This window comes from Cynocephalus volans, chromosome 5, assembly GCF_027409185.1.
Source record: "Cynocephalus volans isolate mCynVol1 chromosome 5, mCynVol1.pri, whole genome shotgun sequence".
Classification (NCBI taxonomy): domain Eukaryota; kingdom Metazoa; phylum Chordata; class Mammalia; order Dermoptera; family Cynocephalidae; genus Cynocephalus; species Cynocephalus volans.
In genome coordinates this window covers 130,140,221-130,164,537 of record NC_084464.1, presented here as the reverse complement: position 1 = coordinate 130,164,537, position 24,317 = coordinate 130,140,221, and the positions used below count along the sequence as shown (strand labels likewise).

At 38.2% G+C, this 24,317-nt stretch overlaps 1 protein-coding gene across 1 annotated transcript in view; it reads right to left on the bottom strand.

Annotated features, from left to right (window-relative positions):
• Window positions 1-24,317, bottom strand: part of LAMA2 (laminin subunit alpha 2) — a 547,521-nt gene that overhangs the window by 118,435 nt on the left and 404,769 nt on the right. Inside the window, exons 33-35 of the mRNA XM_063098359.1 lie at window positions 19,003-19,145; window positions 15,225-15,323; window positions 4,513-4,624 (exon numbers count right to left, since the gene is read on the bottom strand). Coding sequence (XP_062954429.1) covers window positions 4,513-4,624; window positions 15,225-15,323; window positions 19,003-19,145 — 354 coding nt within the window. The remainder of the gene's footprint in view (window positions 1-4,512; window positions 4,625-15,224; window positions 15,324-19,002; window positions 19,146-24,317) is intronic.

The window sequence follows — 24,317 nt, the reverse complement described above, 5'->3', positions numbered from 1 at the left end:
CCAAAGTTTCCTGAAGTGTGTTCTATAAAATGTTAATTTAGTGAGTTGAGAATTGTTTTCTCAAACTCTTTTGTCTGCTGAATACTTATTTTTCTAATATTACCTAAGAAAACCCCTAGAATCAGGGGTCTGCCTTGGCCAAGAGACATTTTCTGCCACTCAAGAGTGTATCTGAAGACCTCTTTAAGACATAAGGAATCCTGAAAATGTATTTCTATTCTTGGAGGGACTTTTCTGGTTTGCACTGTTCAGAGCTTCTGAAACAGTTGCACATAGTCAGGGCAAGTAGAGCAGCCAGAGTGGGATGTGAGACAGTGGGTTAGTGCAGTGGTTCTGAAATGTGGTCCCCAAACAAGCAGCATCAGCACCACCTTGGAGCTTGTTAGATTTGCAGCATCTCAGGCCCTGCCACAGACCTACTGGGTCTGAAACTCTGGATGTGGGGACCAGCAATCTGGTGTTTTAACAAGCCCTCTAGGAGCATCTGTTGCACACTAGAGTTTGAGAAACACTGGACTAGTAGAAGGAATTACGTTTCTAATCCACCCTTTCCAAAATGCATCTGCATAATTTCCTTTTCATTTTAAGTGGCTGGTTTGAAAGTTGCTGTAGTCAACACCTTATTTCTGATAGCCATTGCTACAGACTATTGTTTATGTTCCCCTCAAATTCTGATGCTGCAACCTAATTCCCCACATGATGGCCTTTGGAGATGATTAGATCATAAGGGTGGGAATGAGATTAGTACCCTTATAAAGGTATGTCAGAAAACTTCCTTGCCCCTTCCACCCTGTGTGGTCATAGCGAGAAGACAGCCATCTATGAACCAGGAAGCAGTTCCTCACCAGACACCAAACTTGCCAGTGCCTTGATCTTAGACCTCTCAGTCTTCAGAAGGAAATAAATTTCAGTTGTTTATAAGCCACTAAATCTATGATATCTTTCTTATAGCAACCCAAACAAACTCAGACAGCCACAGTTTACATTGCAGAAAAATTTGAATCACAAGTCTTAAAGAACAAATATGGCCATTCCCAGCCCTGTGGTAGAAATTATTGCTTCGGTGCTATATTCCTAGAATTTAGTGGGGGAGGCTTTTTCTTGGTCCACTGCCTAATATTTATACCTTGACACATGCTAAAGAACCTTTCCAAGATTCCACCATTAGTAAGATATCTTCTAGACTGTTTCACGTTTGTTAGAGAACCACAATGACCAGGGGCTGATTAATTTGAAAGCTCCTTGGTCCAAAAGACTATGTGGAAAGCATTCCAGAGAGTCAATGATTAAATGTAAGAAGGTTTTGGCTTCTAAGATTTCAAGAAAAGCAGCAGCAGATTTGACTATACCTGTGGTGCAAGCTCCACCCTTCAGTCTGAGTTCATGCCTGTGCGTACGTTTGATTTTAACCAATTGTACCATGCAATTAACTACCGACTTCACTAAATGAAAGTGATAAATCCCACTTCCCAACCTGCCAAAGCTGTGTTTCTCCTTTATCAAACGAATATGTAAATGAGCTTTGATGGAGGTATTTTTTGAAATTGGATCTAAGTTAGGTCCTGTACCTAAATAGTATTGAGTAAGGGAAGAATGCGGGATAGAATCTCATCACTTCTCTTGTGGTCTACTATCCAAGCTAAAGGAAAAGGCAAAGATGGCTGTATCTCTTGGAATGCATACACTATTTGTTTTGAATTAAAACAATATGTAAACAACTAGAAGAAATTATAAGGGTACATAAAAACAGCTTTAGCAAACTGATGCTGTATTACGAAAGAAAGCTTCATTTTAATAGAAGAGGTTTGATTGCCACACTGCTTATACATACAGGGTTTGAAACTTGGCTGAGTATTTTTGTATTAAAGATGAATGTATTATTTAGTCTCTTATTCAAAGGTATACAATATCATTTCAGTATGTTTTCTTTTTCACAGTATTGAAAGTAATGGTAAAATAAATATATCTTATTTAATAATTTCCACTTTATTTCAAAATTAACTTTTAAGTAATTTAAGAAACAAGATAAAATTAACATAAAAGGAAATAGGGATAAAGGTAAACCAATTAATATATATCATTGGAAAGGATTACTAGACAGCAAGGCATGCCATAATATTCAGTGCAGTGGATTCTAAATCTGGCTCTAAGTGTCTTGGTAGCCAATGCTTAGCAAGGAATAAAAAGGGGATTCTTAAGAGGTATACAGTGTCCATAAAATAAAAATGAATTAATTCCTCAGGAGGAGAGAAACTGTTTTTCATACTAAATCTGAAAAAAAATCCTCTGATGGGTAAATTTATCAAGAATGAAAATGACTACTCTGACCTGAGAAACAGGAAATAAGGGCGTCTAGCATTTATTAAGTCCTTTTATATGTAAGGAAATAAATACTAATGGGTTTATCTATGTCCACTCATTATTTCCAGTAATTCATGGAATAAAATATATTTTATTCATGATCAAATCAGGAGTCCCGACACAGTAGATATTATAAAATCACAGTGAGATAAGAAAGCCTTAGATGAATAGAAGTTGATTGTTTATGAAGAGGCCACGACTTACAGTGGAAAGTCAGAAAAGGAATACTCCATCATCTAAACATAAAACTGAAATAGACAAACGTCAGCAATTTATGACAACTAATAAAATAGTAAAACTACTGATGATTATCCCCCATTATTGTAGTTTTGAGAAGAAAAAATAGGTGTGGATATGTGGTAAAACCTACTTACAGCTTTTGATGAGTCTTTTCTTCCCTCTCTTCTTTCCTTCCTTCCTCTCTCTCGCTCTCTCTCTCTCTTTCTCTCTTTCTCTCTCTCTCTCCCCCCTCCACCCACACACCCCCAAACTGCCAAGCCTTGTAGCACATCTCAGCAAAGATTTAGTGTAGCTCTGGTATATCCAAATTGGAACTTTAATTATATTTTAACAATTGGACTCATTCTGCCAAAAGATGCCTGCGGGCAGAAGTGAGTAGTATTCCTATTTTTCTCAGGTACAGCTATCCCACATGGCACTTCACTAAAATAGATAAAGGTGCCCCCCCCTGGACAGACACAATCAGACCAACACACAATTTAGGGAGTGAGAGGTATCTTTGTTGATAGGTCACCCTTTTCTCTGGTGACAGACCAGGGATTGTGGATTGTGAGCAAAGCCTGAGTTAAATATTGTCTCCTCTCTGCCCCCTGCTGGTGTCTTTGTGTGGTGCACACATGGTACAAAGTGACCCTGAGGCGCTAGGCACCCAGAAAAAAAAAAATTCCATATTGACCAAAGGGGTAGCAATGAGTGTTGAGTGTTTGAGATTTCGGGTAGAAGGAAAATGAAGCTCCTGGAGTATTGATTAGTGCCTTTAGAAATCCACACAGAGTAAACTGCTCTACCTATATAATAGGATTTTTGGATGTTGTCAGTATTTTTTTTCTGGTGGGGGGTGGTGGGGAATACACTCAAGTAGCATTAATGGAAAATAATACCGGGGAAAGTACAACAATCTAGAAGAGAGTAAACCATAATGAGCTAACTGAGACTTTCCTGGTAGAAGTAACTTCTGTTTCAGATCCTGAGATGTTTTGCCTCAGAATAGGCCTCTGATTAAAACTCTACTGCTTTATGCAGTGGAGAATCTTTGGGAGTTTCTGTCTCTTCTCAGCTCATGATGCCTAAGAATTATCAGTTAGGATTTGTCTTGAAGGGTATCTCACATCCTGATTTATTTGGCTGTACTACAAAGCAAAATATATTTGGCTATACTACAAAGCAAAATATATAAAATGAGTAACACTGTAGAGCAATAAAAATGTTTTACTTTTTAAAGCCCCCCCCTCCTACTTTCTAAACATGCATGCATGTTTATTATATATTAGTAGATATTTAAGAACTAGGTGCTGGGGGCGGGCAGTGATATGTGTTTTCTTCAAGAGTTTCTTAATCTGGGCTTTGGCCCAAAAATGGCTTCCACTTTGATTCTCAATCATGTTGGTAGATGCCAAGAACTAATTCCTAGAGAATTGTGGACTAAATGCAGTAGAGCTTCTGGTAAAGTTGCATATCCAAATCCCAAACAACAGATGTTCATTAAAAACCACTAGCAAGTATTTGCAAAGCCATTTTGAGAAATTAAAGTGCCGCTTTAATGTACCGAGTGGAATGATAAAATTGGCTTTTCTATAAAAATTAAAAATATTTTAAATAATTCTGAATACAAACAATAACAAAGCATAAGTTGCCCATTAGTTATTTCAATGTGATAGACGTTCCTCAAGAATTCACTGCTATTCTGTCCTCATAATCACACATTCACTGACTGCTGTCACTAATTTAACATTGAAGGTCATAGATTTTCAGCAGATAATGCCCTTGATGTCTTCACCAAAATACTTTCTGAAACTCAACCCTTGAATTTAGAAATGTTACCTCTTACAAGAGAAATTCCAGTCCTGTATAATCTCTTTCTCTATTTTTCTGATGGGAGAAATAATGATTAAAATGTGATTTTTCTAATACCTTCTGCATCCTCGGCAAGCTCCTTAATGAATTCTCCCAAGGCCTTTGCTCTCGTGTTGGTCCTCTCAGCATCCTGTCCAGTTTGCTCGCCATCTGCTGTCACTTTGGTAGCCTAATGATCCAAATTTGGGAAAAGCATAATTAATAGAGATGATGAAGCCACAGTGAGATAAGCTCCCACTGGCTCCATTTTCTTTCAAATATTACTTTGAGCCAAAGGCAATCGATGAATTATTGATCAGATATACTGGAAATGATGCCTCATGCTCAAGTATACAATTAAACTTTATTACTTCTTCCATTAAACGGAAATCAGAGTGGTATTTGGTCTTTTTAACACTCTTGTTACATGCAATGGCACAGAAGAGGCAATAAAACACAATTATTTTTGAAATATCTTTAAGGTACTGTTGCCAGAAGTCTTTAAGGGAATCTTCAGCCTCCACATGCTGCAGTTTTGGCCATATTTTATTTACTGAAAAAGCGTGGAGCACAGCAACGATCTCTTGAGGGAGGAATGAGCAATCTGTCTCAATAAGCTTGATCCTATAGATTCGGTTCAGATCAATACGTTAATTAAAGAAACAAAGAGGGGGAAATGCTTAGCTACTCAGTAGTAAATGCTTGTTTTATAGCACTTTAAAGATGCCAGTAAAATGTTAAAGGAGAATGAATCTAGCTTTTCCCATATGACATCACCAGAAATACGGCTGTTAATCACAGAACCATACACCATTGTCAACAAACCAGAACAGAACTCCAAAACAGCACCACCTCCTGAAGAGTATCTTCCTACATATTTATTTTAATTCACATTTAAAATACCACTTGACACAATGGAATGCATTTAATGTGTTCATAATTAAGATATACCATATTTAGTCAAATAGAAATGGTGTGTTTAACATTAAACATTTTTTAAAAAGATACTACAAGTTTAGAGCACCTTGAAATAGGTTTACACTTCATTTTTCTATGTGTATGCATGTGCTAATAAACATGACTTCTCTGTTACTGAAAAGATATGGATAGTGTAAGTACAGATAATGAATCAGAGAATCACAAACTGCCTCAATATAACTTTGAATAAGGTTCAAGTTGGCAGTGAATTAATACCCTACAATCTTTTACCAGAGTGCCTGCATTTGAGGCCTGGCCAGAGTGTTAATTTTTTTATATACATAAGTGGATTTTAAATAGAACTAAATGTCTGGCCAGCACAGAACACGGTAAGAGTTGCTACAGGAATTATACTGCATTTAGAGATTTCTCAAGGGCAGCAAGAGGTTTCATTCATACAAGTATTCAAGGTTTTGCATAAAAGGTAGAATGTGAAGTCCAACTATTATCATCTAATTCTTCAACCTGCAGATGTTGACATCACTAATAAAAGGATGAAAGGATAAGAATCCATTGGAAAATTTTTAAATTCTTCTTTACAGTTTGCAATGCATATGCACAATGCTTTGGAGAGTATAAATCAATGTATTATAATGCATTGGATTTACTTGTCTAAAATATTAATAGTGGAATTATTTTCACTTAAGAGCTTTTAAAAATTCTTTCTGGAAATAAAAGAATTGTGCATGCAATCCCTACCTTACCCAAATCCCTGCTTTTGTGGTGGCTGTTGCCAGTATATCCCAGTAACCTCCTTAAATTTGATTCCATGCACATGTTTGTGTTCAAGGCTCAGATGGGTCAAAAACTTTTTACACATACACATATTCATACATATAAATTTTAAATGTTTCTTTTGAAACACTAAGTAAGGTCAACTTCTTAAGATGTTGGCAGTCTAAACTGCTTTAGATGTTTTTCTAGTCTGGACTTGATTGTACTCTGTGATATCCCCTCTATTTTCACAAATCACACAATTCCATAGTAAGGAACTTGATCTATGCTATGGTCATCTCTCAATATCTTATCAAGAATTAATGTATCACCTGCAGTATCTCTTACTATACAGAAAATGTGCACTATAATTTGAGCGTAAGGGTTTTTTTTTTTTGATTTATCAATATCTTTTCTATATTACCAAAATATTATAATTTACATAAATATTCACGCCATCAAGCTTATCAATTCTATTAATAACCTAAAGCATTCTAAATTTTAAAAAAAGGTATATTGATACACTGACTCTTTTAAATTCTGGATAAGACAGTATTCATTGTCTTGACTTCTACTCGCCTATTGTATTTGTGTGGCTATGTCTAAGAGTCATCATTAACAAACATTTTATTCTTAGTACAGATTATATGAGTACTCCAATATTAAGATGTCAAGAATCCTACATTCCCCATGAAAAGAATCAAGTTTAAAAAGTTATCACGAAGACCCCACACAATCAATCTCCCTGGCTTTCTTGTAGTGCAGTCAGTCTCGGGGCCTTCTGTATCATGCTGTCATTGCTGGGAACAAGCTCCTCCTCAGCACATTCAGAGACTAGAGCCTTGTCATCCATCAGTTTTCAATCTAAGTGTCTCTTCTCAGTGTGGCTATTCCCAGGGTGCTCATCTAGGTTTCCACACTTCCTGCAGCAGAACATTTCCTTCATAGCACCATGAATTCTAGAATTACTTATTTAACTGTAATAAGTAATTGGCTCACCTATCCATTGACTACCTCCCCAATTTGGTCTGTTTTGCTTATCACTTTATATCCAGCTCCTAGAATGATGCTTAACTTATAGCAAATATTCTTTGAATGCTGTAAAACAGATTACTAAACAATAATTTTCCCAACCAATCTTGCCAACCTTATTACCATTCTTCTTGCCTACCTTTCTCTGAACATTCTCAGAGAAAGATTTTGTGCTTACAATTGCTTCTGAACTACTCTCCACTTATCCAAAATAAACTCAGCCTTTGAGATTCCGTCCCAGCCCCATCTTCTCTGTGAAGCCCTTCCTGCCTCTTCAAGCATATGCTGTCCTTTCTTAAATTTCCAAAACAACTATCATCAGCACCACTCGTGACTGCACTGGGTAGTTACTTGGTTAGACATTTTGCCATATCTATCTAACCTCCATCCTTGGGGACTAGGGCTCTGTGTCAGGCATAGTGCCTGGCATATTGTAGAGGGTCAGAGATGTTGGGTAATTTGCTGATATAGTGATAATCGAACCAACTCTATCTTTAATGTTCTAAAGCCTGTTTGTTGGAGGATACCCAATACCGCTCAAACTGACCATACACCTGGTGCTATGCTTGCCTGCAAATGTGGATGCTGGGCAGTTTTCTGGGCAATTTTCAGAGCCCCATAGGAAACCACTACTCAAGAGCTGAAGTTGAGTGCTTGGCAGAAGAGCCAGGCATGAGAACCTCCAGTCCTCATGATGGAGTTTGGATGTGTTGTCCCCTCTAAAACTCATGTGGAAATTTGATCTCCAATGTGGTAGTGTTAGAAACTGACTGAGTCATGGGGGTGGATCCCTCATGAATGGATGAATGCTCTCCCTGGGGGAGGGGGGATTATTGAGTGAGTTCTCGCTCTATTAGTTCCCGCGAGAGCTCGTTGCTTAAAAGACCCTGGCACCTTCTCTTTCTCTCTTGCTTCCTTTTGCCATATGGTCTGCTTGTACCAGCCAGCTGCCTGCCACTTTCTGCCATGAGTAGAAGCAGCCTGAGGCCCATGCCAGATGCAGCTGTCCCTGAATTGTAAGCCAAAAAAACCTCTTTTCCTTATAAATTACCCAGTCTCAGGTATTTCTCTTATAGCAACACAAAATGGACTAAAACACCTCACTACACTGCACCCCGGCCACTGGCCTCATAGTAAATTCAAAACTGGGTTTGTGATTACATACCAAGTTCCATGCTGGTGGAGTGGTGGGGACAGAACTCTTCAGGGCCAGCCCAGTGCTTATTGAAGAAGATACCCTTCCCTCTGTCCATAAAGAAGAGCTTCCTCTCTTGCCTACACTCCAGGAGAGGAGGAGATGTAGGGTTCCCGGCACCAAGAGCATTGGCTTATGTGAATTGCCACTCTACAATATGGGTAACACAGTTAGGCTCAGCTGTACCCCAGATTTATATACATGTTCAGAAGGGCTTACAACATACTCTGTGTCTCGTTTGCTCTTCATGCCTTCAGAGATACATAGAGGGCATGATCCCTATTTTTAAACAGGTGAGAATGAAGGTATGAAGGGGTTAAGTGAGTTAACTGAACACACACACATAGGAAATTGGAAACAAACAACAAATTTTATTTCTCACATCTTTCTATTTTATCTGTATGAAACACTATTTAGTGTTTGGCTAACATCCAGGAAGACTAGGAAAATACATGAAAAAGTTGAGCATTCTGGGTGGGAGGAGGACCTTGTGCCAGCTTATGTAGTACGTTAAGTGTATAAGCTCTGGCTTTTAGTAAATTAGCACATTTCAAAATCTGTATCAGAATATCATGTAGACACGTTTTTAAAAATCAGGTCTCATTACATAGCAATTAAGTTGAAGAGTCACCCTTGTCAAAACTACCCATGAGAGACTCCATAAAGGAAGCCTATGACAAATGCACTGTCACCTGTGGGTAGTGGTGATAGATAGTGGTTTCATTGTAAAAAGTGAAATTCACAAAAATCAATTTCACCCAGGACCCAGGACAGGCTATTGATAATGTTACAGATGAATGTTAAACACTACATGATAGGAACTATCTGTCTGACTCAATTTGGCTCTTCCTATGTTTTCTTAAATTACCATCCCCATCTCTTAGTTGTCCCCCTTCTTATTCACTATTATCTTGTCCCTTGAGTATTTGACAAATATCTTTTCATTTATCCTACTATGTAGTACCATCTTCTTTCATCCTCTCTTTGATTTTCTCATTTTTACATCCTCTCCCCTCTGTTCGGCAATCTTTCCAGTGTTCCTTTGTAAATGATAACTTATACAGTTATCTTGTACATCTCTCTCTTACCTTTGATTAACTTTAAAAAAAATTCAAGTTCACTCAACTAGGTCTTTTTTCCTTTTCTTTTTGTTTTTGTTTGTTTGTTTGTTTAGAGTATTTATATCCAGGCAGCATGCATGACCATTACGCACATATTAATTTATTTCTGAACAGTGTAGCTGTTACTTTCTTGCTTTAGCTCAAGCAGTTCTCACTGTGCCTCTTGAAAATCTGCACATAATTTTCTTGGTTGTGTATTACTAGTGTCTTTCATTTTCTGTTTTCTTTATGTTAAAACTAGAATCTAATGGAGCAAATCTAACCACTGAATAGATAACATTAGATACCATCCACCTTTGCATTTGCAGACTCATATGGTTTCCTGCTAAAATTAAATTTCAGATTGAACCATTTAGATGATATTCTCAAGGGTCATCCTCTAACACTACCAGTTCTTTATATCTAAGTGGCAGTGAAGCACTCCTCAGGACAGCTGGTAGGAACACAAGACACAAGGAAAGAAACAGGAAGCAGTCAGCTGACCCTGTGGAATGATGAGCCAATTCCCTGTGCAATTTCTGCTTAAATATTTTAGATGCCAATTTTGAAAGTTCCAAACCAAACATGATTTGTTACATATTTTTTCTCTTTCTCTTTTAAAATATAAAAACAGAAATAAGAGACATTGTTGGTGACTTAAACCTTTCAAAAACTACAAATAAAGCTTTGTAAAAATGTAATATTGTTGGCACTTAAATCATTTAAAAACTAGTTTCATCACTTTGGAAATGCTTCCTCTTCATTAAGTTTAGTTTTCAATAGGTAGTAAAAGACATTGTAAATAAAGCTAAACTTTGATATTATATAGTTTAGTCTATCATGCAGCATTCTCCTCTTGTAGAATATAAACATTTAAGAGGCATTTATCAAAGAAGGCAAAGTATCCAAGTTAACATAATTATGAATATATACCTGATTTTAATGCATTTTAGAGAAATTCAAAATCAACGTTTTTTGGGGTTTGTCTATCTTTCATTTGGTTGTTCAAGTGCTATTATTTAAATTATTAAATAATACTAATTAATTACTTAATTCTTCACAATTAATTAATTACTTAAACAAATATTGACTGAACACCTACTATGTGCATGATCCTGGCAATACCACAGTGAGTTAAAAAAAGGATTCCCAACCTTCTGGAGCTTCCAGTCTGGTGGGGTAGAGAGTTGTTTATCAAACAATCATGCAAATAAACTTATAATTACAAACTGGAGGAAAAACACAGTGGTATAAGGCAATCATAGGAGGAATCTCAGCCCACCTGGAATATCACAGAGGGCTTTCAGGAGCTGAAATTTAAAAGGTGAATGGGAGTTAACAGCAGTTGAGATGTAAGAGGAGAAGGGTTATATTCAAGGCAAAAGAAAAAAGGTGTGGAAAGGTTCTTTGGTGGGACAAAGTGACTGAGGGATGGTATGGCTGGAGTGCAGATGGCCAAGAGGTGGGAGATGTGGCCAAGGGGAGGGTTTGGGCCTTCACCCTAAAAGCAATGGACATCAAGAGAAGAGGCTAACTAAGCACCGCAGTGACGTACGAGGGTACTTCAGAAAGTTCATGGAAAAATGTAATTAACAAATATATGAATCTTTCCATAAACTCTTTGAAGAGACCTCATGTTCACATTTGGAACAGCAAAAGTTCACTCTGGCTACGTGTAGAGAACAGATTGGGAGGAGAACGAGACTGAGAGCAGAGAGGATAGCTAGAAAGCTAATGCGTAATCCCGAGCTAGCACCGTGAGACTGGGTGGGAGCGGAGGGGTGGGGGTGAAAGCTGTACACAGAAGAGGGACCCACGGGATTTGGTGATGCCTTGGATAAACAGGAGCGCAATGAGAAAGAAAGAGGCATCGAGGAGGATTTCTACATTTCTGGCTCATTATGGTCAATGGATGGGAGTCCAGTTGACCAGACCATGACTGGGGGTGGGGGGGAGATGAGTGGTGGGAAGAGATGAGAGATAATCAGGGATCAGATCACAATGGGAGAGTAACACAGGGCATCCTGAACAAAGGGGAAAGCTGTTGCAGCATTTAAGGAGGAGGGCTACCTCCTCAGGTCTGTGATCTAGAATATTCACTCTGTCCAATGAATAAGAATCGGTTGGAGTTGGAATAGATTTAGAAAGAGAGACTATAGAAGGGAACTGAATTGGGCTGGGAGAGAAAGAGCGGGTAGAGTGAAGGGCAACCCACTCATTTCTCTTTTGGGAGATATTGGAGGATAAATCACTGAGATGGTCTAAATAGGAGAAAGTATAAGTTTTAAGAGGACATGATGAGTTTAGTTTGAGATGTTCAGTCTGTAGTTAAGTATACGGCACCAAAGCATGACAATAAAGTCTGTCTTCAAAATACAGACTTATGAATAATCAGGTTATACTTGGCAATTGAAGCCCAAAGGTAGAGGAGAGAGGAGACATGAACTGGGGACTGGACCCCAAGGAAGCCAGACTTGTGAGGGATGGGCAGAGGAAGAGCCTGAGAATGAAAGGTCAGAGAACCAAGAGAGAAATAAAGAGAGGAGAGTATGACAAGAAGGGAAGATGAATTGAAATTGGCAATTCCTACAGGGAGCACAAGTAATATTAATAAAGCGTCCATTGGATTTAGTGACCAGCTTGCCACTGATTAGCTTGTAAAAATAGCTGGGAGTAGAAATCCAGATTTTAGTGGAGTGAAAAATAAATGTAGACCTACTCCAAAGGCTTTCAAAAAATTTGGCTCTGAAAAAAGAACAGAGCTAAGGACAGTAACTCTATAGATATATAGTGTCATCATCAAAAAGCATCTCAACTGAGGACACCAGAGGTGGGAAAGGGACAGGGGGAGGTGGGGTTAGGGAGAAAGTGGTAAAGGGCCACAAAAAATATTTATGTTGTCTAATGATAAAATAAAAAAATTAAAAACAAATAAAGTAAAAACAAAAACGCATCAGGTAGGCAAAAATAAACAGAAACAAAAACAAATGCCACCCCCCCCCAAAAAAAACCTTAAAGCATCTCAATATTCCACACATATGGTAGGGCAGTTTTAAGATGTTAAATATAATTCTCATATTCGAGGAACATATATTCTAATAGGGGCAATAAAGTGGCATTAAATCAAAATACATTGAAAGAGATATATGATTATATAATATTTTCTTAGTTAATACTTACATATTAACTAAAATATATCAAGATACATATTAAAATGTTAGTTCTTGGGAGGAATATTGCTCTTTTTATACAAGGATATTAAGGAACTAGATTTATCCATGAAAAAAATAAGCACAAAATATAAAAGCTCTTGAAGGAGAGAGGGCAGCTCCTATACAAGGATGAAACTTCCACGTGTTTTAAAAAATCTGAAGAATGTGGTAGTCATAAAGTGATTGGTTAGCCAACAGAGCAGAGAAAAAGGACATCACAAAAATTGGCTGTACCAATCAAAGCACCTTCCACAGGAAAGGGAGCCTTGGTCATTAGATGACTACAGGATCACTGTAGTTCTCAACCTTGGCTCACATCCGAATTGTCTGGGGAGCTTTTGAAAATCCCTGTGCTCTGACTGTCTCTCAGACCAATTATATCACAATCTTTGGGTGTGGGACCTAGCCCCAGGTAATTCTAACCTGCAGTTCAGATCTAAGGCACTGTGTCATGCAGTCACAGGTAATAAAAAGTTGTGGCCACTGCATTTCTCATACTCTGCTCCCATCTGTAGGAACATTCACAACTATGAGATAGAAGTACTGGTGGCCTGAGCCTGATATTATTGGATATTTAAGTCATCTGGCCTTCTGTTTACAATTCTCTGTGTATCAATTCACCTTTTGATTTTCACACAGCTTGACCACAGGCAAAGAGAGAATTGGTCATGTTGACTTCAGCATTTATGGTCTCCATAACAGTTATATTTCTAATTATAAATGTGGTATGGACAAGGTTAATTATGAATATTTACATTTCCTCACTATATTCAACTTGTTAAGGAGATTTTTGCTGTTAGCGGTCTTATTTCTAGGCCTTTTGTGTTATAGAATCTGAAGAACGGGCAGTAACTTTACAGTGGAAAAATCTGGCAAACATTACCTCAGCCAAGTGTATGTTGGCTAAGAAATAAAGATCTGACACTTCTAGTAAAATATTCCTTGTGTTTCTAGTCTCAAATCTTTCGGCTATAATAAACGCAAGGACTATGTCAGTTATCCCTAGTGTCTGTCATAGTGCTTAGAACATGGTGGACCCCCAATAAATGTTAATTAAATGAATGAATGAATGAACAAAACGCCATCCATTTTATGGATTTTTTTCTTATTACCCCAACCAGATTAAATTGTTCTATTTTTATGTATTCTCAAGTACACTTCTTATTTCTGTATTTCACTTCATGTTTTATTATATGTTTGCATGCAGTTGTCTCATATCATCCTGCATACACTTAAATTATCACACACACACACACACACACACACACACACACACACACACACACACACACTAGACTGAATGCTCATTGAAGATAGATTGAGCCTCATTAATATTTTCCATCTGTTAACATTTAACTTGGGCTTTGTAGGTGGCGAACTTACATATGTGCTTGTTGAATTGAGTTTACTCTGCTGTGACCTGTTTAAAATTTCTTATTTAGTAGTAGTCATGTAACAAGTACAAATTACTACATATTAAATTAATACCAGATAAATGTACTCACTAATTTAATTCAAAGTCTAAATAGATTTGACAAGAAAATCTATTTTGTATATGTACATTGTATGTACATTGCTGGTATGAGATTCTGAACAAGTGCTACGATAACACCAGAGCCATTGTTTAGCATTATGTGCTTAGAAGCTCATTTGATTTCCCAGTGGATATTTTTCTAAATCAGCAGCAGGTTATGGGGAAAAGATACTGAGCCAGTAGGAATCTGGAGACTGAATCCTGCTTAGGTCCCTGAGTTTAGCGAATTGTATGGCCATTGTTAATTCATTTCACTGTCATGGCCTGAAGCAGCTCTTCTTTAAGATACAGAGTGAACTAGCTGATCTCTAAGAACCTTCTAGCACCGATATTCTTTCATTTAAAGCCGCACCGATATTCTTTCATTTAAAGCCCTTAGATAATCAAACTGGATCCCTACATTACAGACCCGTTTCTCTCGTCATGCACTTTTACAGCCACTAGATGGCGGGCTTTGTGTTGTTTTCTTCATCACTAACATCAAAAACAACCTCAACCCCCTTGCAGCTTTGAAAATTTAAAACTCCCAATTCCTTAAAAAGTCTGATAAATTAAATTACATTCTGACTTTGAAAAGAGTTTTCAACGCTTTGGATTTTCACAATAAAGAAGATTTCCTTTTTAGTGTAGAAATAGTGATTTATACTATTTCTACACAATGCAAAAATCCCATGATGAGATTAAAGACACTAAGTATTTTTATTTGTTTTTCTTTTTCTTTACATAATGAAAGATAATGCTTTGGGAATTCATAATTGATAAACATTTTATCATGCAAAATACACTGTCATTCTGGTATTTTTAGACATTGTCCTTGACACTTCTCAAGTATCCCAACCTTTTGGGGGGGCTACTAGGCTCTATGATTTGATTTGAAGGAAACATAGAAAATCATAATACATCTATTTCATGCACCATATTGGGAATGAGGAAGAATAAGATTTGCATTTCAGAACTTTGAAGTAATTTTGCTTAATTTACATGCTCTATCTGCTTTCAGAAGATTCATGATTTTGCCGACTTACCCTGGTCAGAAGCTCATTCATTTCTGTCACGAGTGTATTCAGATTGCCCTCTGCCAACTGAATAAGCCTCTCTGGGGCTCGCTGAGGTGAAAGCAGGTGCTGAAAAAGAGTTCATTCCACATACACTTTAGTAAGTGGTCTTGTAGTGATCATGGGGTTGTACATTTAACAGAAACATTTTGCCTATGGACACACAGAACAACTTTGTCACCTTCCAAGAAAAGAAAAAGAAACAATTTCAGCTGGGCACTTGAACACTGAGTGCCATGCCAAATATTCAGGTAAATAATGGAAATTGCAGTAACTGACTGAGAAATTACTATGTACCAGGCTTTTTTTTGTCTTGTTTTGTTTTCATTTAATTCTTACAACAGCTCTATGAGGTAAATGCTATTCCATTTTGTGGATGAGCAAACTGTGGCTTCAAGAGGGTTAAAAAGTCACACAAGATCACACAGCCAGTAGGGGGCAGAGTTAAGATGAAGTCTGATTCTTTAAGGCTCCCATTCCAATCCACAGGGACGCAGTTTACAGGTAAGAAAGAGAACAGCAGCCCTTGACACAGGCACCTGGCTGGGCGCTAACTAACTGGTCTGGCCTCCAGGTTGGCAGGAGCTGGCCTGGTGCTCATTGCTGGGCCATATTCTTCTACTATTGAACATAAACAATCTCACAGGACGCTAACATTAGACAGGGTCACTCTGTGACAGTAATGAATGAAACAAAAAATGAGATCATTCTGTAATCTTCTGTAAGCCCAGAAAAACCACGGGCTCTGTGCAGACCACGAAAATACCAGAAATCCGCATTTCCTGGCTCTATGAGTGATCACTGCCTCCTTGCTAATCAGAGCTTTTGCCTCCTGCCATTCTTCCTCCTTCCAGATAATTCTTCAAATACAGAATTAGATAATTCTTCAAATACAGTGCAAACCCCTGCTTCCTTGAATCTGCCCTCAAATTACCCAGCCCTATTTTTAACACCCTCTTATTGAGACACCCCACAATTCCCCATGTAGTTCAGTATCCCTTGTTGCAATGAGTTAATACACTCAACTTTGTTCCTTCACATGCGTGTTCTTGGTGGTCTTTGGCTGGAGCCTGGGGAACACTGACACACTTAAAGGAACTGAGCAAAGAGGTTAAATAACTTGCTTAAGGTTTTAATATATCAAAGTGGGATCTGAAGTCTCCAGATGTTAAAGGAATGATGGACAAACACAAACAGAATCAAGCAAGATTGGAATTTAAGGAAAACCAAGGTCATTTTGATCAACACTCAGCCATAAGGGGGTGGATGACTGAATCCCTTCGCTTAGACGATGCTCACAGATTGGAACCTCTTCCAAAGGGCCCTTCAGTACTTTATCAACCATTGCTTAAGCAGTATTTTAAAAGCTTTTTAGGTCCAACGGAGATGTTTGCTTTTTTAGTTTAATTTCTTTTCTTTGTACTGCTTCCATGTACAAGGAAAACAATTGGTCAGCATCCTCTTTATTAAAACTCTTTATATCCCTGAATAGTGGGACGACAAGGTAAATTCAGACTACTCTGCCTGGCTTTCAAGGTTGTCCTTCATCTCACCCTTCCCCACCCAGGTCTCCAGCCGTACCTTCACTAGCAGGTCTGACTTGTAATGTCTGCTAGACAGGCTCAATTCACACCCCTGCCTCTGCTCACGTGGCTCTCTTAAGCATGGCTGCCTTCTGCCTATGTCTTCACATGGCAGAGAGAAAGAAAGCGATCTCTCTGTCTATCTAATCTTATAAGGCCCTAATCCCATCTTGAAGGCCCCACTCTTATGACCTAATCTAACCCTAATTACGTCCTAATGGTCCCATCTCTAAACATCATTACATTGGGGGTTAGGGCTTGCTACGGTCTGAGTGTTTGTGTCTTCCCAATATTCATAGGTTGCAATCCTAGCCCCCAAGGTGATGGTATTAGGATGTGGGATCTTTGGGAAATGATTAAGTAAGTCATGAAGATGAGCCCTAATGATTGGGGTTGGTGCCCTCATGAAAGAGAACCCAGAGAGCCAGCTATCCTCTTCCTCCACATGAGCACACAGCAAGAAGTCACCATCTATGAGGAACGGGCCCTCACCAGACACCAAATCTGCTTTGATCTTGTATTTTCCAGCTTCCAGAACTGTGAGGAATATATTTCTGTTGTTTATAAGCCAACCAGTTAATGGTATTTTGTTATAGCAGCCCAAATGGACTAAGACAGAGATTCAGCATATGAATTTTGGGGGGACAGAAACATTCAGTCCATGACAACCCCTTTCCTATTTTTCAGAGTTTCTGCCAGAGTTAAGTATGATACTTCATGTTATGACTTTAGTCAATTGCCTAGCTTTTCAATAGATGTTAATTATTCTTGCTATCATCATTACTGGTTTCTTTTTCTTAAAAATAGAGGCAATAATACTTACCTTAAAGGCTACGGTCGGGATTAAAGAACATATTCCCTAGAAGAGTGTGTGCTAATGCCCGGTGAATAAATCTTAGATTTCTTCTTCCGGTCCTCAACCATACTTTTCTGCCTATTAAAGTTGTGTCTAGCCTTCAAGTTCCAACACAAACTACACTCTCATTAATGGTGCATTCTCTGGTTACTTTGAATCTTACCAGTTTCTTCACTCTTTTCATTCTACTGTACTTCAAATCTTTATAAAGGACAAGGTAATTATGTGGTTTTGTTGTTGTTGTTGCTAACTTCTTGATTATTGTTTCATGATTATTTTTTAACCATATAGACTCTAAGCTTCCTGAGGGTAGTGAAAATATTATAGGAGTCATGGAACCCCCCAGGGAACCAAGTACAATCCTGGCACATTCTATAATTTCTCAATAAATACCTGGTAATTGACTGATAATTGTGTAAATTGACACCTCTCATCTTTTTTCATCAGGTCGAACAACCCCAGTTTTCTTAACCTTTTCTTCTATCCCACTAACTACTGAAAGCTTTAACAATGTTTTAGAATTGTGTTTCTCAAATTGGTGCTTGTCAAAGTACTTTCAAAAACCTACTGGGTCTCTAGTACAAAACTTGAATTTTCTGTTTTCATTTTGACAATAACCTTGAATATTAATGTAAGCATTTCTGGATCCCAGGTGATGCACCTGAAAGATGAATATTGCCACCCGACATCAGTGCCTACATTGTATGTGTGTTTGATTATATGGCAGATTGAGCACATAAGTAACATGAACTTGTCAAGCGATGCCACATGTAATTTCAGGACCTCTTGCAAGAGGCTCCCTAGTTCAAATGTGGAAAGGTAGGAGAACTGAGTTACCATGTCACCTGCCGATGGTGAAAAAACCTGTGTGGAAGTAGTCAGTATCCTATTCTTGGTGCAAGCAGCAATTTACTTTGAGCTAAAATCATGTTACTTTATATTAATGTTTTTAATTTTAATTTTATTGGTTTTGTGGGCTTTTATGCAGATTAATTTGCTTTGATTTTATAGAGCTATAAGTATAGGAGTTCATACCTGATTTTATGTTTGCACATATTTAAGTAACATAATAAAACTGATTTAGGCCAAACACTGGGGGGTACAAGGGACTCTTTTCCCTTAATAGCAATCTGTATATTATAGTTCTTGAGTATGGAAAACACTGGATTAGAAACTCTCTGAACCTCCCTAACAGCTGCATCCCTTGATTTGGGGCACTGGTAAGAGTATTTTCCAAATTATGGCCAATACCCCTTAGAAAGCTTTGGTCATCTTGTCCCTGGCTATTGCTGTTCCTGTATCAACCTACCTTTAGTTCCTGGGTCATATTTTCAATACCATGTAGAATTTTATATGGAGCAGGCAGCGGGCCGGTGAGGTTGATGCTCGTGGCCATCTGCTCCAGGCGAGCCAAGTCACCAAGAAGAAGGCCCGTGCATTCGTCTCCACAAACTGTGAAAAGGAAATGACAAAGAATATTTGCTTCTGCTAAACATCCCAGGCAGATGTTCAAAGATTTCAGCTATGAAATATTTTATGGTCCAAGTATAATTCTGTGAAAGATGAAGCTACTCATCTCAGATAATTAATGCTATTGAATGGATGAGAGTTGAAAAAAGATGAGAAAAGCAAAAGAGCAAATAGGCCTGTTGCCCAGAACCTGAAATACAGATGATGATGTAAGCCCAGGGACCAAAGAGGAGGAATGACAGATTTCAGGGATGGAGGAGGGTACATTGCCGAAGTATTCAAGGAGGGGTAAGACATAAAATATAACATCAATACCCTCAAGTCATCACATGACCAATTCTAGAGGAAATCTGTAAGTTGGGACTAGAACATTCCAGAGTCTAAAAATGTCTGCAAGTGGACAGTGCTACATTCGAGTGCATTGTAGAGAATCTGTAGCAATTTGGCCTCCACATGCTTCATGTATTACATATTCAAAAACTAAATAAATTTCAGCTTGATATCTATTGAGTAGATATTTTTTTGAGTTGAAAGTGAAGAACTCTTCCTCTTTAGCCCTTCAGAACATTATCACCCATCATTAGATGCAGTTTCACAAATCACTACTCTGATGATTCACCTTATCCAGTCTTGTAGATAAATAATTGCTATGGGCCTGGAAAATGTTATTCTTTAAGTAGCCAAGAGTGCTAATATTCTAGCAATAATAGATTCAATCATCAGAAAAAGAAATTATTTAAATTAGTGGTGGTGGAGCAGGGCTGGTGGTACAGTTGGTAGAATAATAGATTATTGTCTCTCCATTATCAAATTAATCTCATAAATAGCAGTATAATTTCTAAAATTAACGTATTTTTGTGGAGGACTTAAAAATATTCATGTTTCAGAACTTTTTAGTTTTGCATAGCACAGTAATGAGGTGTATGTTCATGGCAAGGAGCATGTACTGCCATATTTATAATATGCATTCATGTATACAGTTATAATTTCTATCTTATATTCTGCAGATAGTGGTGTCAAAACCATATATACATGTTAGAATAGAGAAACATGGAAAATACCAATAGCTTTGGATTATGTCCCAAATTGGCAAGAATTCAATTAGTTCTCTAAATAGTGCTCCCTTGAGCTGCTTAATGGAGAGAAAACCATTAACTGCAGCTTGTAAACAAATAGGAATATGGAGGTTGATTATTTGATAGGACAGCAGTTAGAGGTGAGTTACAACATCCTTTCACAGGGATTAAACTGCCCCAGCAGGACTTTTAATAAATCAGCTCCTTGCAGGCAGCACCTGCAGCTGTCGAGCATCAGCAGCAGGGGTTTTGCATGCTCCTGACACTTTACAAGCCGAGCCAACGAAGAGGCTCTGGAGCCTGGAGCCACAGTCTGGAACTAGAGCTGTGTCTCTTATTCATCTTTTAACCAGAATGAAAGAGAATTTGCACCGCATGGAAACTAAAAGAAGAACATTGTGACTTCATACCCTTGTTAATGAAAGCTTCAACAGAATTGTCTACATGAAATAATTACCGAAAACACAACATAGAACACACTTAAGTGCCAAATTGACCATGTCTAAACACCAAGATCCACAGTCTGGTTCCTAAAGTTTAGTGGGTCTCAGAATCACCTGGAGGACTTTCTGACATCACAGAGGGCTGAGCCATATCCCCAGTGTTTCTGATTCAGTAGGTGATTGAATCGCCTCATTTCTGATTCTCTGACTGAGAATGTGCTTTTCTAACAAGCTCCCCGGTGATACTGACACTGCTGGTCTACTTGCCACACTTTGGGTAACAACCAGACCAGCAGCATCGGCATTGCCTGGGAACTTATTAGAAATGCACAATCTTGGGTTCTACCCCAGACCTAGGAAATCAGAATCTGTACTTTTAAAAGATCCCTTGTGCTCTATCCACATTAAGTAAGAAAACATTGCTGTGGATCAGAATTTATAAAATATAGATGCTTGGGTCTTTCTCCTCCCCACCTCCAGAGAATCCGATTCAATGGGTCTGTGGTAAGGTCCAGGCATCAGCATTTATAAAAGATTCCAGATGGTTCTATCACACAGCCAGAAATTAGAACCACTGGACCAGATGATTAACTGTAGAGATGCTTGATTCTAAAGGGAGCAAGGATTTGGAGCAGGTCATTTTGCTTGCTCTCTAACTGGAACACTTTCCCTCCATCTTTACCCACGTGGCTCCTGGGTATTTGGTTTGAGTGCTCAAATGTTACTTCCTCAGAGGGGAAGCCTCTGATGACACTGAAATTACTGTCACCTGAAATACCCACCAGCCACTACCACATTCCTTTTCTTTAATCTTAACACCCACGCCTGTATGAAATATCTTACTACTTAATTTTTATATTGTTTTTCCCTCACTGACGAAGGGACCTTAAACACCCTGGTCACAGTGCCTAGGAGAGTGTCTTGCACACAGCAAACATTCTGTAAAAATATATGTATGAATACCGTTGTGGAAGAAGAGCAGAAAAAACCATTTTGGAGTAAGAGAATGGCGGGGGTTAATATTTGAGCATGACACGTAAGTAAGCAAGATCAGGAAATGGTGAGAAGATCAGGGAGGTAGAACCGGATCATGTTAGATCAGGTCAGGAGGACCAGAGTCGGGGGAGGGGGAAAGGAGGGGATGAAGGGGAGGGGATATTGGCTAAAAAGGATAGTTCTGAATGTGAGAACAAGATATTTGCCAGGAAATGTTGAACCATGCAGATGTGTGAGGATCTGGAGAAGAGGATAAAAACAATGATTAGAGGGAGAAAGAAAATTGTCTTGTGATTGGAGAGGCAGCAACTGTCTGAAATCAAGAAAGATGACTTCCATGAAGTCGGCAAGAGGTAATCAGTTTTGACCCAGGAAAGAGATACGGGAATAGAGGAGTGGAGGGGAAGAAACTAGGTAGGAAACATTAGCAGGAAAGAAACCACACAGTTACCAGCTCCAGGTGATGCTCATTTCTGGGGTGGATTAAAGATGGTTACAACTTCCTTGCTGTTCCTCCCATTAAGAGGTGGAGTCTGTTTTCCCCATGAGTCTGGGTTGGCTCTGTAACATACCCTGACCAACAGAGCGTGGCAGAGGAGCATTTTGAGACTCCTAAGCCTAAAGGGGTTTTGTAGTTTCTGCTTTCACACTCGTAGACCCCTGGTGCCTTGAGTACAGTCCCAGGCTAGCCTCCTTGAGGAAGAAAGGCAGCTGGAAAGAGAGGAGAGTCCCAACCTGCCGCCAGTGGAGGCCCCAACATGTGAATGAGGGCATCGGGAACCCCAAGGCATGACAACAAAAGAACTGTCCAACCAAGCCCAGCCCAATTTGCCAACCTACAGAATCATGAGGATATATACAATTGTCATTTTAAGCTACTGAATTTGGGAATGGCAGCAATAGATGACTGACAGACTTTCCCAAGTTTTGTGTGTGTGGTTTAGAACGTGGATTCAGATCAGAGACTTTCAAGCTGCAATTCACAGGTTAAAAACAAGCATTAGTAACAATTCTTAATTTTATTAAGAATTATGAACAATATAAAGATTTTTTCCCCTCTGAGCCCAAGTTCATCATTGTTTTCAAAGTTCAACTTGACTTTTAATGAAGATACGTGTTTGACGGATGTTCCCAGGATGTAAGCAGGCAATTAACTCTTTTCTTACTTTCAAGATCTTGAAAGATTGTTGATAATATGATGTTTTATCATGTTTTCTAGGACAGTGTATTCTTTAGGAATCCTTTGCTAGCCCTTAAGTTATTTATAATGTATAACCTACCTATTTCCAAGAAGAAATTGAGTCAGCTTGTTGATAATAGTATAGATAGATGTTCCTTACTGAATGATTCCAGAAATTTCCATGGAAAGCACCCACAGCTTTCTCAGCTTTTTTGCAGAACTCCATCTGATTTACTGTAATATACTACAGAGTAAATTGGTGAGCTAGAATGCCAAGAGGCATGATGAATACTGATTTTTCTCTCATTTATTGTACCCCTGCCCATCTGTTTTGGTTCCTCATCTTCAGTTGTTGAAATGAAAATGTATTTAATTGCTCTTTCAAGGACTCATACATTTCATTTTCTGTCTCCGTGTCCAAAGGTCTCTTATTATCCCATGTCTTATGGTCTCTGTATTTGCTTTTGGGGGAACAAAGTACAAGCACATTTCCATAAGTGAAAGGTAAGTTTTATAGTATGCTCCAAGTAATATACTAACATCTGTCTAAATGAGTCAGAGAGACTTATGAATATGACAGCCATGGGGACTTTTTTCAAAGCTTCTGTACAAGTCTAGCTCATGCAGTTATAAGTTAAACACATTAGGAAATGTGCCCCTTTCATAATGGTTTGCTATTTTATTCCAACACAAAATATTTAATTTACATACAAGTTACTTCTGTTTGCCCTCTGACGTGTCTGAAGGAATCTGAATGGTCTGGCAAAAAAACATTGGAAATGGGATGCAAATGAAAGCCAAATTTAATTCAGTATAACAGGAAAAATCTGAATAGTGTGTAGAGATGTGGAATATTCATATTATGTAAACAACTGTTCTTTGATAAGGGTGCAGTAACTGCTCAGTATATCTGAACATCTATCTTATAATCAGGACCCCGAAGAACCTCTCCAAACTATTCCCCTAATTTAGTAATAGAGACAAGGTTTTAAAGTGAGATCCTGCCTAAAATCCATGGGAGCAAAAGCAAATATTTCAAGACTATGATTATATTTCACATGACTAAATGTTTCCGAGGCTTTGCCTATAAAAGTGTCAGGATAAATTTGTGTCTAATATTAACAAATGCAGTACTAAATTCAGATCATTATAGCTGGGCACATGTAAGGGGCAAATCATGCAGCCAATATTACAGATCTTTCTGTTAGCAATTAGTACAAAATACTGCATTTCTACCAGAGTCCCCCATGCATAATAACTACTGGCTTACTGTCACAAAGAAAATCACACACTCCATTCAAACCAAACCAGCTAAAGCCAAAATGAATGCATTGAGTATTTATGAAAAGGCCAAGCCTATTAACCAATTTTAGGTAGAGATACATAAATAGTCTGCTCTAATCAAATAGGGATAAAATGTGTAAATATACATTTTTCACAAAAGATAATTTTTGTGTTA